This window comes from Tyto alba, unplaced genomic scaffold (genome assembly GCF_018691265.1).
Source record: "Tyto alba isolate M040663 unplaced genomic scaffold, T.alba_DEE_v4.0 Super-Scaffold_41, whole genome shotgun sequence".
Taxonomy (NCBI): Eukaryota; Metazoa; Chordata; class Aves; order Strigiformes; family Tytonidae; genus Tyto; species Tyto alba.
The window spans coordinates 10880556-10895098 of record NW_024881317.1 but is presented as its reverse complement, the minus strand read 5'-3'; the positions used below and the strand labels follow the sequence as shown (position 1 = coordinate 10895098).

Sequence of the window (14543 nt, the reverse complement as noted above, 5' to 3'; positions counted from 1 at the left end):
TTGAAGAAGCTGTTGAGTGATAATAGTAAGATGTAGATTGGAAAAACTCTCCAAGAATAAATGCATGCTTTTGTCATGATACATGCAAGATAACAATAAATTAATTTCTATGTAGCAGGCCATTCTGCAACAACAGTTGCAACAAAAAACTTTTATTTTTTAATGTCCTTCTTAGCATACAGAGCCAGGCTGGGAATGCTGAACACTATGTCAAAGATCAGAGGTCAAGTTAAAACCACAGGCTATCCCCAGACAGAGGGACTCCTAGGAGACTGCATGATACGGTATGGCAGAGAGCTTGGCGATGATTCTATGTTTGGTGAGTTTGTGTATCTCCTCTGTGAATATTTCAGCATAAAGTTCTTTGCAGAATATTAGTCAGTGACATAATTTATGTAAAAAAGTACTGCAGGTAAGAGGGAAAGTTAAGTACAATGATCAGGGTGTGATTGATATAGGTAACAAAATATGATACCTCTGCATATTTGTCCACTTCTATTACAGGTGGATTTGATAACACTATTACTGATGCTGTCTGATGATTCATGTTAATACCGTAGCCATTTCGTTTCTAAGTTGCCAAACGTAAATAATTTATGATGATTCTTAGATGCACTGTATTTCTTTTAACCTTTAAATAAAAATGGTTACCCTACACTTGAGAAGTAAACTAAGGGAAAAATTTCTCACAGAAAAAAATAAACAGCAACAGGGTTAGTTTTTGGGGTTTTTTTGTTTGTTTGTTTTCTGTTTTTATAATGATCTGGTATTTCTGTGCTTTGGAGCAGTGCATCTGAAATACGCATTTTCTTGTTTTCATGAAAATGAATTCTTGCTTGGCCATGCTACAATTCTTTGGTAAATCAAATATTGCCTATTTCCTCTCAAGATATGCCGGTACTTCACAGCCAAAATCTCGATAGAGGCCATGCTTGCTGAGCATGCATCGTGTGTGGGCTTGACTGGAATGAATTTGAAGCATTGTCACATTGCTACACAGCAGGTGCTTTTTGATATGGCTAGGATTAAGAGAGAGAAATACATGAGAAAAGGAGAATCTTGGTTTGAGGAAAGGGAGAGGAATAGGGCTAGGAGAGAGCAGTATGAGCTGGGACTCTGTGCAGAAGCCAATACAGAACTGACTGGCTTTGTTATGTACTGTTGTTAGTATCTGCAATTTTACACACAGTGGTTATCTTGAAATAGTAACAGCTATGTAGGCCTAGGAACCTTGAGTCCAAGTAGATGCTGCATAGGGAAAGATGCTGCTGATAGCCAAAGACTCACTGATTCTCCTCACAAAGAGTGAAGTGGCACAGCTCATCTGTGAGCTGGATGTATTTGGGTATTTTGCAAAAGCAAGGGGGATATTAAATAAAACTAGGAAAGGGGAAAGAACATTTCAAACTCTTCTGCCTGCTAATATTTACAAGCTTAATAAAGTATACAGCTATGTTAAATAGGTGGCTTTAAAGAAGTAGCAACAATTTTGACCAAAAGGAGATTTGGAAAGAAAGCATGCTGTATGTAAGGAAGCCGTAAAACATGATTTTGTGATTAAAAAATTACTCACTTCTGTGTTTTTATTAATATCACTAAAGTTGTACAAATTAATCAGATTAGTTTGCAGCTGTCAAAGTGGAGGAGGTTTGTAACCTATGCAAATACAGTAGAGAAAATAATATTATTTTTCTGCCCGATGCCCTTCAGAATTAAAGTAGTATACTTTGGAGCAAAAATTTACAAGTTCTGGTTTTCTGTAGGGAATTAGCAAGTGCATAGCTTTCATTATTTTTTTACTCCTCAAGGGCCTGCAGCAGAGACAAAACCACTTATTTGAAATAGTTTTTTCATAAGACAAATTTTCTGGTTTTACATATATTGAGATATAAGTAGTCTATTCTTTACCATAGGCCTTGCACTACTGGATGCTGGTGAGAGCATGAAGCAAATGGCAGAGGTGAAGGACTCGCTTGATATTAATGTCAAACAAAATTTTATTGATCCTCTACAATTATTGCAGGACAAAGATTTAAAAGAGATTGGGGTAAGTTTTCCAGGGTAAAGAGTCACTTAACAATAATCAGAGTCAATCAGACTCTAGTTCCCTGAGATATTTTTCTTGAAAGCAATAAGGTAAATAAATTTCACTGCATTTGTCTCTCTAGCAAAACAGTGATGAAATCTGCTTAAAATCAATGCCTGGTTATTTCTCACTTGTCTAAATTACTCAATTTTCTATATTGTTTGTACATATAGTACAAGAAGGATACTGAAGAAAATTATATTCTTCATTTTTTTACTATTTTATTTTAACGGATATTTTTATTAATACTTTTGAACATGTGAGTGGGCTGTGATTTACTGTGACTGATTATCCTATCTTGCCGTCTCTGTCAGCCTAAAGCTGTTTATAACAGAGGATGAATATAACTGTTGGAAAAGGCTATTCAGGGCAATCACAGAGTGATCTGAAAAGTGCCATAAAATGTTGAAGTGCCATATGCCACCATAGGAAAAATATAGGAAGCTGAGTAACACATTTTTAACCTTTAGAGTTAAGTTTTTCAGTGCTTTTGTTTACACTATGACAATGTGCAGTCTCTGTCTGAGTGTGTTGATTCCAATAGACTTGGGTAATAAGCGAGTTAAAACCCTGATGAAATGCAGAAGTGAAAGTTATTTTATTTATTTACACATAAATAGATGTAGAAAGCATAGCAAAAAGATAGTAGTAATATCTTGATGTCTGTAGCTGTCTCCTATGATACGTAACTGGTTTCAGTTGTAGTTCTGAACTGATGAAAAGAAATTGTTTGACATTGGCTTTAACGAGCATTTTGTACTGTCACTTTGAGTCCATTCTATAAGTCTGTCAATCCCATGATTTTTGGGAACAGAAAGGCTTGTGTAGCTATATCAGGTAGAGCTATCAAGTTGACACCTAACAAAGAAAGGAAGAATACGAGATTTGTTGGAGCACTGCTGATGGAGTGAGAAGGGAAAATGACCCTTTAACTTTTAGCTGTTGTATTACAAATAATTCAAGAGGTAAAATTGAATTAAATGTAAAATGTGGAGGGACACACATAATTAGATTGGATCCTGCTTCTCATTTAGACAATCTGAGGTGTTGCACGTTTAGAGAGGTCCTTGAGTTGGATGCCTAAGTTTAGCAAATCGAGATAGCCAGTTCCCCAAGTGTTAACAAATGGCTGTTTATTTAAAATTTCATTCATGTCCTAGGCTTACCTGCTGCCGCTTTAGATCAAAGCGGTGGATTGGATAAACTCTGAGCCTTGTATTTCGATTCTGCATATATTTGCATCCATAACTGAAATTTACTTAAATCACAATGTGTTTGTTTAGGCATGTCCTGTTTGGACCTTCTCATACATGTTCTGTCTTATTTAGCATCATTTGAAGAAACTAGAAGGACGCCGTTTGGATTATGATTATAAAAAGAAGCGTTTTGGAAAGATACCAGATGAAGAAGTTAAACAAGCAGTAGAAAAATTTGAAGAGTCAAAGGAACTGGCTGAAAGAAGCATGTTCAATTTCTTAGAAAATGATGTAAGTCTGTCCTGCATTTTTGTTTGCTGCTGTACATCCAGGAGGGCAATGTGTGTGGGATTGCATAAAGCCTGTCCCATCCTTCATAGGAGGTAAGGTCTGAAAGCAGAAAGTGTGCCTCTTTCCTCTCTTAATTTCTTGTCAGAGAAGAATATAATGCACAGCAGTAAATGGGAGAGCTCAAGAATTCAAGAATTTCTTCTGAAGATACAGTGGGTCAGACAAGATTGTCACAGAGTTCTTGAATAATTTTAGAACTTATGAGCAGTGAACTCTGAGAGTAGAATGCAGTTTGATCAGTGGGAAGGAGAGGGTTGGGAGATTAACAGTCATAGACCTGATGCTGAAACTAAGAGCGAGGGTATGTACCCTGCATTTTCTGAATTGTAGCTCACTTATAGTCAAAATTTTGCTGCTGATTTGAAGTCTCTGAATGATTGTGCCTCTGAAAATCATTATTGTTACCATTTGGCTCTGAAAATTACACCATGGTGTTTGTTTGGGGCTTGGGCTCAGGTACCTGGACTTTGGCTAAGAGTCCAAGTCCACCATGAAATTATGTCTAAATAAGGAGCATCTGCAGTCATTCAGGATAATCCTCTCTTCTGTTGACTAACATAGGAATAACAGGATGTGCTTTGTCCTGTGTAGTCATGGAATTGTTGGAAAAGAGAAACAAGTAAGAAAGTAAGCCTCTTGCTGTTTTACCAATGCAAGTTACATAAGGGCAGCAAAAAATGCAATATCCTCTGTCAACAATTTCAGCATACTGTTCCACTGTAGGCTCTACCAATTGCCTGCTTGCAGGGTATGTGTTTTATAATCCTGCCTTGCATAACCAGCTGAGAAATGTTTCAGATAGTGTTTATCATTAGTCAAAGCACCAAACAGGATAAAACAGTGCATGGATTAAAATGGTTTAGCTGAACCACTAGAGAACCGATAAAATATACTTTCTAGCATAACTAATTCTGCCTTTGGAAGCTGGTGAACTGGATGTTCCTCCTTTGAGGTTTTTCCTATACCCACTTTCAATTGTTTCTGTTTAAAGGAAAATCTGAGCTCCTTCCCTTCCATTTTCCATGCTGACCCAGTCTGTCTGTCTTCCTCAGATTTTTCATTACAACCTTACGGTCTAACCCCAGACTGTCTCACTGGGTTTGCAGAGAACTGCAATCGCTTCCTTCCCATCCTTTCCAATCCCCCAGATGTCTCCCTTTACTGGTCTCTTTGCCCTACAATCTCTGTTCTCTGAGCCCTGGTTCCCAGTTATCTTGTCAGGTGCCTTTCCCAGACTCAGTCCTGATCCATATCTTTTTCTCAGGTTTTTGCACAGCTAGTTTCAGGCCTCCCACACAGACACTGTTGCATGCATTTATCAGATCCATCTTCCTGCCTTTCCCACTCAGTCAGTCCCAGGCTCCTCTTGCTAAGTGGCTTTTAGTCCCTCAAGATTCTGTCTCTTTCCCAGTCTCTCTCTCTTCTCCTAATCTGCAATTCCATATCCCTCCTGGCTCTTAGTTGTCTTGTTTGGGCAGTCCTTGTCTACCCATTTCCTCTGACCACTCCATCCAAACCCTTTGTGCGTTGGCCTCAGCTGGATTACATTACTGTCTTCTGACTGTGATGGAATTGTATCAGCTGTTGATTTTGTTCTGTGCATTTAATTTCAATATGCACGTGACAATGTTTGGCTCTCTTGGACTCCTGGCAGAATTTCTGATAATCTTTTTAACTGAGTAAAAGCAGACAAAGTATAACAAAATTGCCATGGGTCCATAAAAGATTTGCAGAAAGTTTATTCGGATATCTTCTTGTGAACCAAAGTCGGAAGACATCATGATGAAATGGAAACATGTCATACTTTTTGGGTTCTGTCTTCTTAATGTTGTCTTAAAGGAAGATGACAAATAAATATATGTTACTGCTCCACCCGCAGTACAGCTTGAACTTCAGTTTGTGTTATGTGAAGGAGATTGTTACTTCGTGAATAAAAAATATTTTTATTTTTTTCTTTCTCCTTCATATTCTCTTTCCTCGGCATTCATATTTTTAAATGATTGGCTGATACTTCTGAAATCCAAGTAGATAAATCATGTTTCATTTATTGGTTTATAAATGCTGCCATCTAGTGAGGTAAGTCCAGATCATTCCAGAACTGTAGTTTGTAAACATTGCTAATAAACATTAATGGGTATGAGTCATAAGAGCTGTCACAGTGTTATTTCTTCGGCCATTGCTGATCAGGAAAGCCCCACTTTCACCTGCTAAAGGGTCATGTCCTTTTAAGTGTTGCAGACTTAGGTGTTGACAGATAGCTGGCTTGGAAGTTGAAAGCAGAAGGGATTTGCACATTGTGAAAGGAAATGACTCAAGGACCCAGCCTTGAGTTAGTGAATTAGAAGTCACACCTAAGTTTTGTTCTGTTTCCAACTGGCAATTTCTTTGATAGAATCACATATGCTCTTTTTCAATAGCCTCCACAAGGTATCATGTTTTTTTGAGATATCGGGTCTGTTTTGAATGATCTGTTTATCCTCTAGCAGAGTGTGCTGCAGGCTCCTTACAACTATTTTCCTCTCTATATTTCAGGTAGAACAAGTTAGCCAGTTGGCTGTGTTTGTAGAAGCGGCACTAGATTACCATAAACAATCCACAGAAATTTTGGAGGATCTGCAGAGCAAGCTGCAGAACCGGTAAGACTGAACTCATCAGAAAATTTTGAACCTCTTTTGCAGCTGAGGGTCATGGATGTGAAAAGTCACTGAAGCAACAGATCTTATAGCACCATCTCACAGATGTACATTCGCTGTGCTCGGTGCCTTACTGGACTTTATTGCTTTAAACCGTTGCCACCTGGCAACTTTGTGCTGCTCTGTGAGCCTTTAATGTAGTGCAGGATCTGCCCAGAAAGCTTTGAGTGTGTGCAGAATCTCTCCCTCACATCTGTGGAGGTTAATCAGGAAAGCCTCTATTTGTTTGTAGGTTTATTTAAACTTTCATATTTTGAGTTGTGTTTTGGAAGCTTTGCTGAGAATTTGGCCTATTTTCATTGAGATTAAGGGGTATAACAAAATTCTGCAGCAGAGTAGGAAAATAGCCAGCTGGCTAGGAACACAGCTGTGGTGTAAGGCACTTATGAAAGGCCCAGATACTTTGTGGCATCCTAATAGAAGTAAAAAATGCTGCTCACTTTAATTTGTTATACATCACTCAGAAAACCAGTGGAGAACAGGAGACCTAAATGACTTGACTGTCACCATAGTGTAGGCTAACATTACAGTCACAGAGTCAAGATAAGTGTGTGGGGCTTTCCTGAGATCAGGGTGGTCATGGTAGCTGTGCACTGGGGTAGCTGTGTCTGTAGACACCCTGCAGCATCCCAGCTGGAGGGGCCAGTGAGACAAGGAGGTCTCTGCTGGGCCATGTGCACATACAGGAAGAGATATCGAGACAGTTGTGCTGACCAAATGGTGGTTTCCCATTTTCTCTAATAAAAAAGCAATGTGTGAGATGCAGTCCCTGGGCCTCCATCCTGGCTGGGTTTCTGCATGTGTCATTGGCAGTTGAGCTTTCCAGAGAGCTCATTCCTGGAACTTCTGCTGAACTCAGTGGCAGCTGTGGATGCTCAGCACTTCTCAAACTCAGGCTGTTAAGGTTTGTGCCTCTGTCAGCAGGACCAAAGCATTAAATAAAATAGGGACTTTCTGAAATACAAATACTGCATGATAATTGAGCAGCTTCAAAACCAGCAGAAAGTTTTTATTTTTTTCCCCCCCACCTTTCAAACACCATAGTATTGAACCTGAGTGTAAGCTTTGTAAGTATTTTAACCTTTAAGGTAAATCCCTTGCCACTCTTCTCTGTTTTCCAGAATAAATGTAGCATCTAGTAGGCCTAAACGTGAATTTAAGCCAAAGCCTGTAATAACTACAACTCTGGAAATTGGTGATAATCAGCAGCACAATGGAATTGCCTATAGTTCTTCCATAAAATCATCAGGTAAGTCTGGCCACAGAATTAACATGTCTATAGATGTTTTGCCAAATTTTTGCCTGGGGTATTCCTTGAACCATGAGAACAATGGATCCATGAGGCATCAGTGTCCATGCATGTGACTCCAGTTTGTTTCCCAGATTTGGAAAAGGAATTGTGAGGCAAGGTTCTTCTCAACAGTCTCTCACCCATCTGAAATTTAGGTGTGGCATTCTGCTTTGTCATTTAGGTTCTTTGTATTGCCACTGAGGGTGGCAGGAGAGAGAGAGAAAGGCACTTGCAGAAAACGGTTCATTTCTTGCAAAGACAGATGCCTAAGGTGGATGTGTTCGATCACTGTCTGGAATATCTCCAGATGATAATTTCTCTCCACAGTCTGAGACCATAAATGATCAGTACAGGATCTTAACTATTATCCACGTAAAATTCAGACAGATGGTTCCTACCCTTACTGATTTTATTAACGTATTTTACTGTCCCCTACAGTATGCACCAAAGTGTGCACATTTATGAACTGAAGTACTTGGGTACCTATTGGTGTGGGAATAGGATCACTTCCTTTGTTAGGCCCTGATTCCACAAAAACAATCAACTGTTGAAAGCCCTTGAAAGTTGTGTGAATGGTAATAATTAGTGAGGTTACACTACTCACTGAAATATCTTTTCCTCATCTCGTGAGTAAAATTATTTTGCCCTATCTCCTTAATGACTACAGTGCATGATGAGAGAAGACCAATTAAAAACACCAAAACTAAACACAAAAGACAATAATATGCAAATAAAACAGAATGAAAAAGCCAGATTTTTCCATGAACATTATTTGTAAGGAAAATAGAGAAGCAGTGAGCCAAAGGTTCCCCTCTTTACTTGGCATGGGATCTTTTTCTGAAGCAAGCTTTTTTATCCCCCCCCCCCCCCCTTACTCTCCAACGTTCTCTTTCCTCCAATCTTGTTCCTTTTTAAAGGTTGTTGGGAGAGAAATGAGAGAACCAAAGGTGAAAGAATAAAGCTTGTTCGTGCTCCTTCTAATGTCTTTAATTTTCTTGCACTCTGCTGTAAGATGAAGCTGTTATACAAGCCATACTGAAGGGGATTAGCACTACTTTGGCAGCATAACTCCACCCAGCAAGATCTTATTCCTCAGCTTGTTTCTTTTGTGCTTCAAGCTACTTGAGGGTGTGTTAGTGAAGCTCCCCATGCTGACCAAATGCTAAGAGCAGTTTTTGTGTTGCTGTCAAACATGGGATTGAGGGCGACAACCCGCTCTTTGCACACTCCTCTCAGTTCAGACCACTGGTTCCTAAGACATGTGATACAAGGACGCATTTAATTCAAAGCACTGGAGATGTTTGCAGAAATCAATAACTTCCTAGGTATTTTCACATCACATCTGGATGAAAGTAGCAAAAACATAGCAACCTTTATTAAAAATTCAGCATAAAAATTCTAGGTCCCTATCAGTTACTTTTCAAGTTATATAGACTTTATTTTTTTCTGCTTTGCATGTGCAGTGAAGGAGATTCAGATTCTGCATTTGTATATAAACTAATGTGTCAAACCAGAGTTTCAAATCATATTACAGGTGTTTATCACTGCCATGAAATGATTGATTCAAGATGTCCTTTAAGGGTAATCAATCCTGCCTTTGGGAGAAAGACAGACTAGATGACTTCTCAAGGTTGCTTCCAGTTAAAGTGAATGAGCTTAGTTAAAGTGAATGAACTAGAAAAATAAATGACCACTGATCACTAAGATAAGGAAGGAGTGAGCCACTTCCATTCACTGATTCCATTCATGGACCATTGCATCAACTGCTTGCCTATCACTAGATGATGGGTTTTCACTTACTGTTTCACTCAGTGCTGTCGGAATGGAAAAGAAATAAAACAACCATGAAAGAGATGAAAAGGAGAAATGGGATATATGTAATAATTGTTGCTATGCTTGGTGTTGCTAATAATATCAGAAAGACCATGTATCATGGGTTTTTTCCTCCTGAAGAAGCTGTGGATACTGTGCTTACCTCCCCAGCAGGTAGAATCACTGGTAAAATCATTGTTCATTCTTTTTTCTTTTCCTGTACATAGTCAAAAGTTATCCATGTGGATTTCTGTGGAGCTGCAGTGGGGTCAATATGCCCTGCTGGAAACCTTTCTGTTCCCGTTTGAAATCAGAATCATGAAACAGGTTAGATTTATGGTGTGTGATTTAGCAATGTGAACCAGGTGGCTCTAAGCTGAACTGCTAGGTGTTTTAAGGTCTCCGTGTGATGGGGGACAGCATCATGATCACCCTCTTTTTTCATTTAGAAAACTGACCTCTTCATCCTACACAAACAAGCACTTTCATGTTTAATTTCCCCTGTTTACACATTGACCCTATCAAAATGTAGACCTTTAATTTCCCTGGTGATGTCACTAAGGTAAGTAGTATCTTAATATTCAGTGAACCCATGGAAATCAACATGATAGTTCAAAGTAAGCTGCGATACATTCAGCACAGCTACCACAATCCAGTTCTGAGTGTTGAAATGGCTTTTCCTGTGTTTTACCATAGTTTTTCAAGTTAAGTATCAGCATCTTGGAGCAGAAATGGTATTTTCCTTTGTACGGTCCCTAGCACGTGGGGATTATTTACTACTAATGACTTGCACACATTTGCAGGGCTAGATTCACAGAAACCTAATTTTAATGTTATGAATTATTTAGCTGCTTTGATTAAGCACAGATAACAAATCTGTATTCTTGTTCTAATTCATTGTTACCCTCATTAATCAGCAGCAGCTATGATCATCATCTGGCTCATTTTAGAACTCTCTTTAAATACTGTATTGCATCACGCCTTTCATTCTTTTTGTTTGTCAGGTTTGACTAGGATAGGAAATAAATGGATCTGGTTGCCATGTGCTGGAATTTAACATAAGCAGCTAAGTGTTTACTCACTTCAGCTGTGAGGGAGGCTTGGATTAATTAGTTTAGCAAGCTTCCAGTTTGTGATTATTGAAGTATAATTTTGCTACTGTATGTGTACAGCATGGTATAGAAGACAGAGTAGATGTAGGTACAGGCAGTAACTCCCTTTCGGAAAAACAAACAAGTAAGCCAAACCAGCATTGAATGTCATTCTGGTTTCATCCTATAACACTCCAGAAATCAAAGACAGCTTCTTTTTTAACATGTTTTTATGGTGTCCAGGTTTGAGTGGTTTAGAGATTAATGACAAGTCATCTTCAAATGTGACAGTGAAGTGTGGCAGTTTAACTCCACAACTGGGGAAATTAAGGTGGTGTGCCTGGTGTTGCAAATTAACATAAGCCCTGTTTGCAGGAAAAAGAGTGCAATTTCTTTAGCTTAAATCTCTGCAACAGGAAAGGATGTGCAAGTATTAGACAGGAAAAGGCTGGAGTCCTGTCACCAATTCTGTGATGTTAAACAGTGTGTGTTGCAGACTGTCAGGCAGTGCTGCCCCCATTTTCCTTTGTCAGGGGAACTTTGTCTCACTGTATTCTACGGTAGCAGCAGCTGTCTGACTCCAATGAAGACTTTGTCTGACCCCACAGCCTGGAGTGAAACCAGTTGTACTGACTGTGACCATTATTTAAAAATCTTTCCAGGCTGCCAGACGTTTCTTTTCAGTTCTTTGGAGCTTAAAATGAACCAAATGTGATCCATCTCATATCAGGTACCTTACTGTCAGAAATTAACTGGCTTGCCATAATAAATTAGCCCCATCAGAGCAGCTGGTGAAAGCAAGAAACTTTGTCAGTTATTCAGAGCACTGCCTTCTGCTGTTGACAGTTCTAGTGAGCTGGTACCAGTTCTACCCTGGCAAAGACTGAAAATAACTCAGTTATTTTTGACCACAATCAGTCCATTTTTGCTGGGAAACTGTGGCTCATCAGCTTTTTTTCTGCTTGGACTGTTTCAGCAAAAATATGTCCAGAATGAAGCTTTCACCTGTATCATTGTATTAGACTAGCAGTAATTTGGTTTGTTCTTGTAAAACTCTGTCACTTGCCCATGCTTTCCACAGGCAGAGGAGTAATCCAGCATTGTTACGGCAGCATTTTTCGGGGGGTTTTCCAAGGGGGATCTCTGTGCTGACAGCTCCCTTCGACTGTTATAAATAAAGCTCTTTTCAGCTGTTATAAAGGGTAAAACATACCCACAAAATAGAAAAGAAATTTCTACTTCCCAATTAACACCAAATATTGCCCCCAATTATATTATTGTCAATTAACATACTTTCACCTGTTCTCATTTACTAATCACCAGAATAGTTGTCAGCTGGTTTCCTTAAGAGACTGCTCCTAATTCCTTTTACTAGAAAATGCCTGAACAGTTACTTTTTGATAGTTTCCTGTGGATTAAAATGCATTTTTGCATGCATTTTTCACATCTTAGCTATTATTTCCATATTGCATTACCAACTGTGTGCAGATTTACCCAGACAAAAATTATTCCTCAAGGTGATTGGATGATTAATATGTGTGATAGCTGAGAGAGAGTCAGGAGTAGAATATTTGAGAATTGTTGCAGTGTTCCAAATAACATAACCTGAATAACTTAGTATTTAAGAGATTTAACTGCTTTAATGTAAGTACTAGAGTGTTCTAGAGTTATCATGCTATAATGTGTTTTACTACTGTTTACATGGCAGCAGCATGAAATCTTTTCTCCTATTCCTCCTTTGTTAAATGTATTTCAAATTGGCAGACTTTTACTTGGATATGCTGCATATGTTTTTAAAAATCTGTTATGGCTGAACTTCACTTGAACCTCTGGCTAGTTCTTGGCCACAGAGCTAAGCTTTACAATTTGAACATTAGATTACATTTTATTAGAATAACTTATTATTCATAAATATGAATAAAAGGTGACTGCATTTACAAGGTTAACTTCTTTTGCTAATGGTGATTCTGTTTTGTACTTTATATTTACTTGTTTTCCTGTAAATATATGTACTTACTATTATGTTACCATTAATATTTTAAGAGAGTAATTTGGAATTAAGATCTTTATAGCAGGGCAAACAGCGTAAGTCACAAGAACGGCCAGATACTGTATTGGAAAACTGTTTTGTAAAACAGTTTGACAGGCACCATTGTTCCTAGCATAACTTCTGCTTTAGTTAAGATGAAGGATGTATACAATAAAGGATTTGAACACACGAACCTGGGGAGCAGTAACCCAGAAATGACTGTCACTGCTCAAGTGAGGTGAGGGTGGAAGTCTTAACGCAGGAGCACCTTTAGGCCTTGCTCCTGCAAATGCACATGTAGTGTGAAAATCCAGGTGGGTGCCTCCAGGCTGCATGGGTGTGTTCGTTGGACTGACCCCCAGCCCCTGCCCTTGGGTAGGTATTCACGCAGTAGCAGTGTGCTGAAGTGGTACTGGTTTAAACAATTACTTGTCACTTCTGTTGACCCTTCTACTTCCTCAACTCCTACCCTTCCAATTCCTGTAGCTACCGCTGCAGAAAGACCACACTGATTTTGACAACTGTGATTGTTCAATCTATCGGTTTGGAGATAAACATCCTTTCAAAAGGGAGGTCAACTCAGGATGAAAATAGAGTAGCGTCTGAACTTAAGGGAGAAACAGAATTGTGCTTTAAAGTAATTATCACTAGTAGTAATTTTCAGATGTACCAGATGTTAATGGGTGAAAGCAATGGAAAAAATGTTGGGGGGGGGGGAATTTGTGACACCAGGGCTATGTTTTTTGACCCACTGTTTTATGCTTAGTGGCTGGTGCGATGCTGTGAAGCTCTATTAATATGGGGGTTTTTTTCTGTCACTGGGGACAGGTTCTTCAGTGCACATGGATCAGCCTTGCTGCCAAGCTCTCTATGACTTCGAACCAGAAAATGAAGGCGAGCTTGGGTTTAAGGAAGGGGACATCATAACTTTGACCAATCAGATTGATGAGAATTGGTATGAGGGGATGTTAAATGGAGAGTCTGGCTTCTTCCCAATTAATTATGTTGAAGTGATGGTTCCCTTGCCTCAGTGATCGTGTCATTCAAGCTGTGAACGTGATTTCATGACTGAAATGGATTCACAAATGTTCTGTCAGTGTGGCATTCTGTGAAAGCCTTGCTATTTGACTGACTTACTGACTTTTGTATGTGTCTTTTTAAAATGTATTTATTTTATATTCAAAAAAATTTCACCTTTCCTGACTCATCAACCTGCAAAAAAACCCATGCCCAGTTTTTTTGCTTTGTGCCTTGAAGATCACTGTATGAAGTGTTTACTGGTAGCTCACTGTTGCTCCAAAAATGCATTTCCTTGCTATTATTGTACGTGGATTTTTTTTATCTTTGGCTGCAATGATTTTACTATTGAAAACCATTTTTTAAAATACTGTAAGTGAAGCTAACTGTAACCAGTTCCTAAGTTACTGATGTCATTGAACTCTTTTCATTGATCACACTGTAATTTATTGTGAGCAAGTTAATCCATGTTTCACATTGTACGTTGACAAAAGGCAAAGTGGTTGTTGTCAATATTATGATGTTGTTATACTAAGTACAAGTTCTCAGCATTGGGAATTCCTATAATTTACTGACCAAACTGAATAAATACTTCTGTGGGATAAGAACAGTGGTTGCTGCTTCTACTCCTATAGTTCTAGCAGTTGTTTTTGAGCTGGAGGTCACTTTTGCTTAAACATATCGGCTTTCAGTGAAGAAAACAATGCTACATTAAAAATGCAATAATAATGCCAAATTATAAGTTTTATGACACCTCAGCCACTGCCATTTCAATAATCTCGTTTGCTTCCTACTGCTTGTGTAGAGTTTATAATGTCTGTTAAACTTTTCTTCTAGCAGGAGGATAAGAGAAAATTTCCTTTGAACTAAGTGCAAACTGATCCTAGCTCCACAGGGTTTGTATAGAAGTTGATACAGATATATAGGTGAGTATCACTGGTGACCACTGCAAACAAATGAAAAGTCAATACGCTTCT

The 14543-nt window shown here is 38.7% G+C and overlaps 1 protein-coding gene across 1 annotated transcript in view; it reads left to right on the top strand.

Annotated features, from left to right (window-relative positions):
* Positions 1 to 14174, top strand: part of SH3GL3 (SH3 domain containing GRB2 like 3, endophilin A3) — a 55561-nt gene extending 41387 nt beyond the window's left edge. Inside the window, exons 4-9 of the mRNA XM_042804155.1 lie at positions 176 to 319; positions 1914 to 2047; positions 3415 to 3573; positions 6166 to 6269; positions 7448 to 7575; positions 13378 to 14174. Coding sequence (XP_042660089.1) covers positions 176 to 319; positions 1914 to 2047; positions 3415 to 3573; positions 6166 to 6269; positions 7448 to 7575; positions 13378 to 13583 — 875 coding nt within the window. The 3' untranslated portion in view covers positions 13584 to 14174. The remainder of the gene's footprint in view (positions 1 to 175; positions 320 to 1913; positions 2048 to 3414; positions 3574 to 6165; positions 6270 to 7447; positions 7576 to 13377) is intronic.
* The last annotated feature ends 369 nt before the right edge of the window (positions 14175 to 14543 follow it).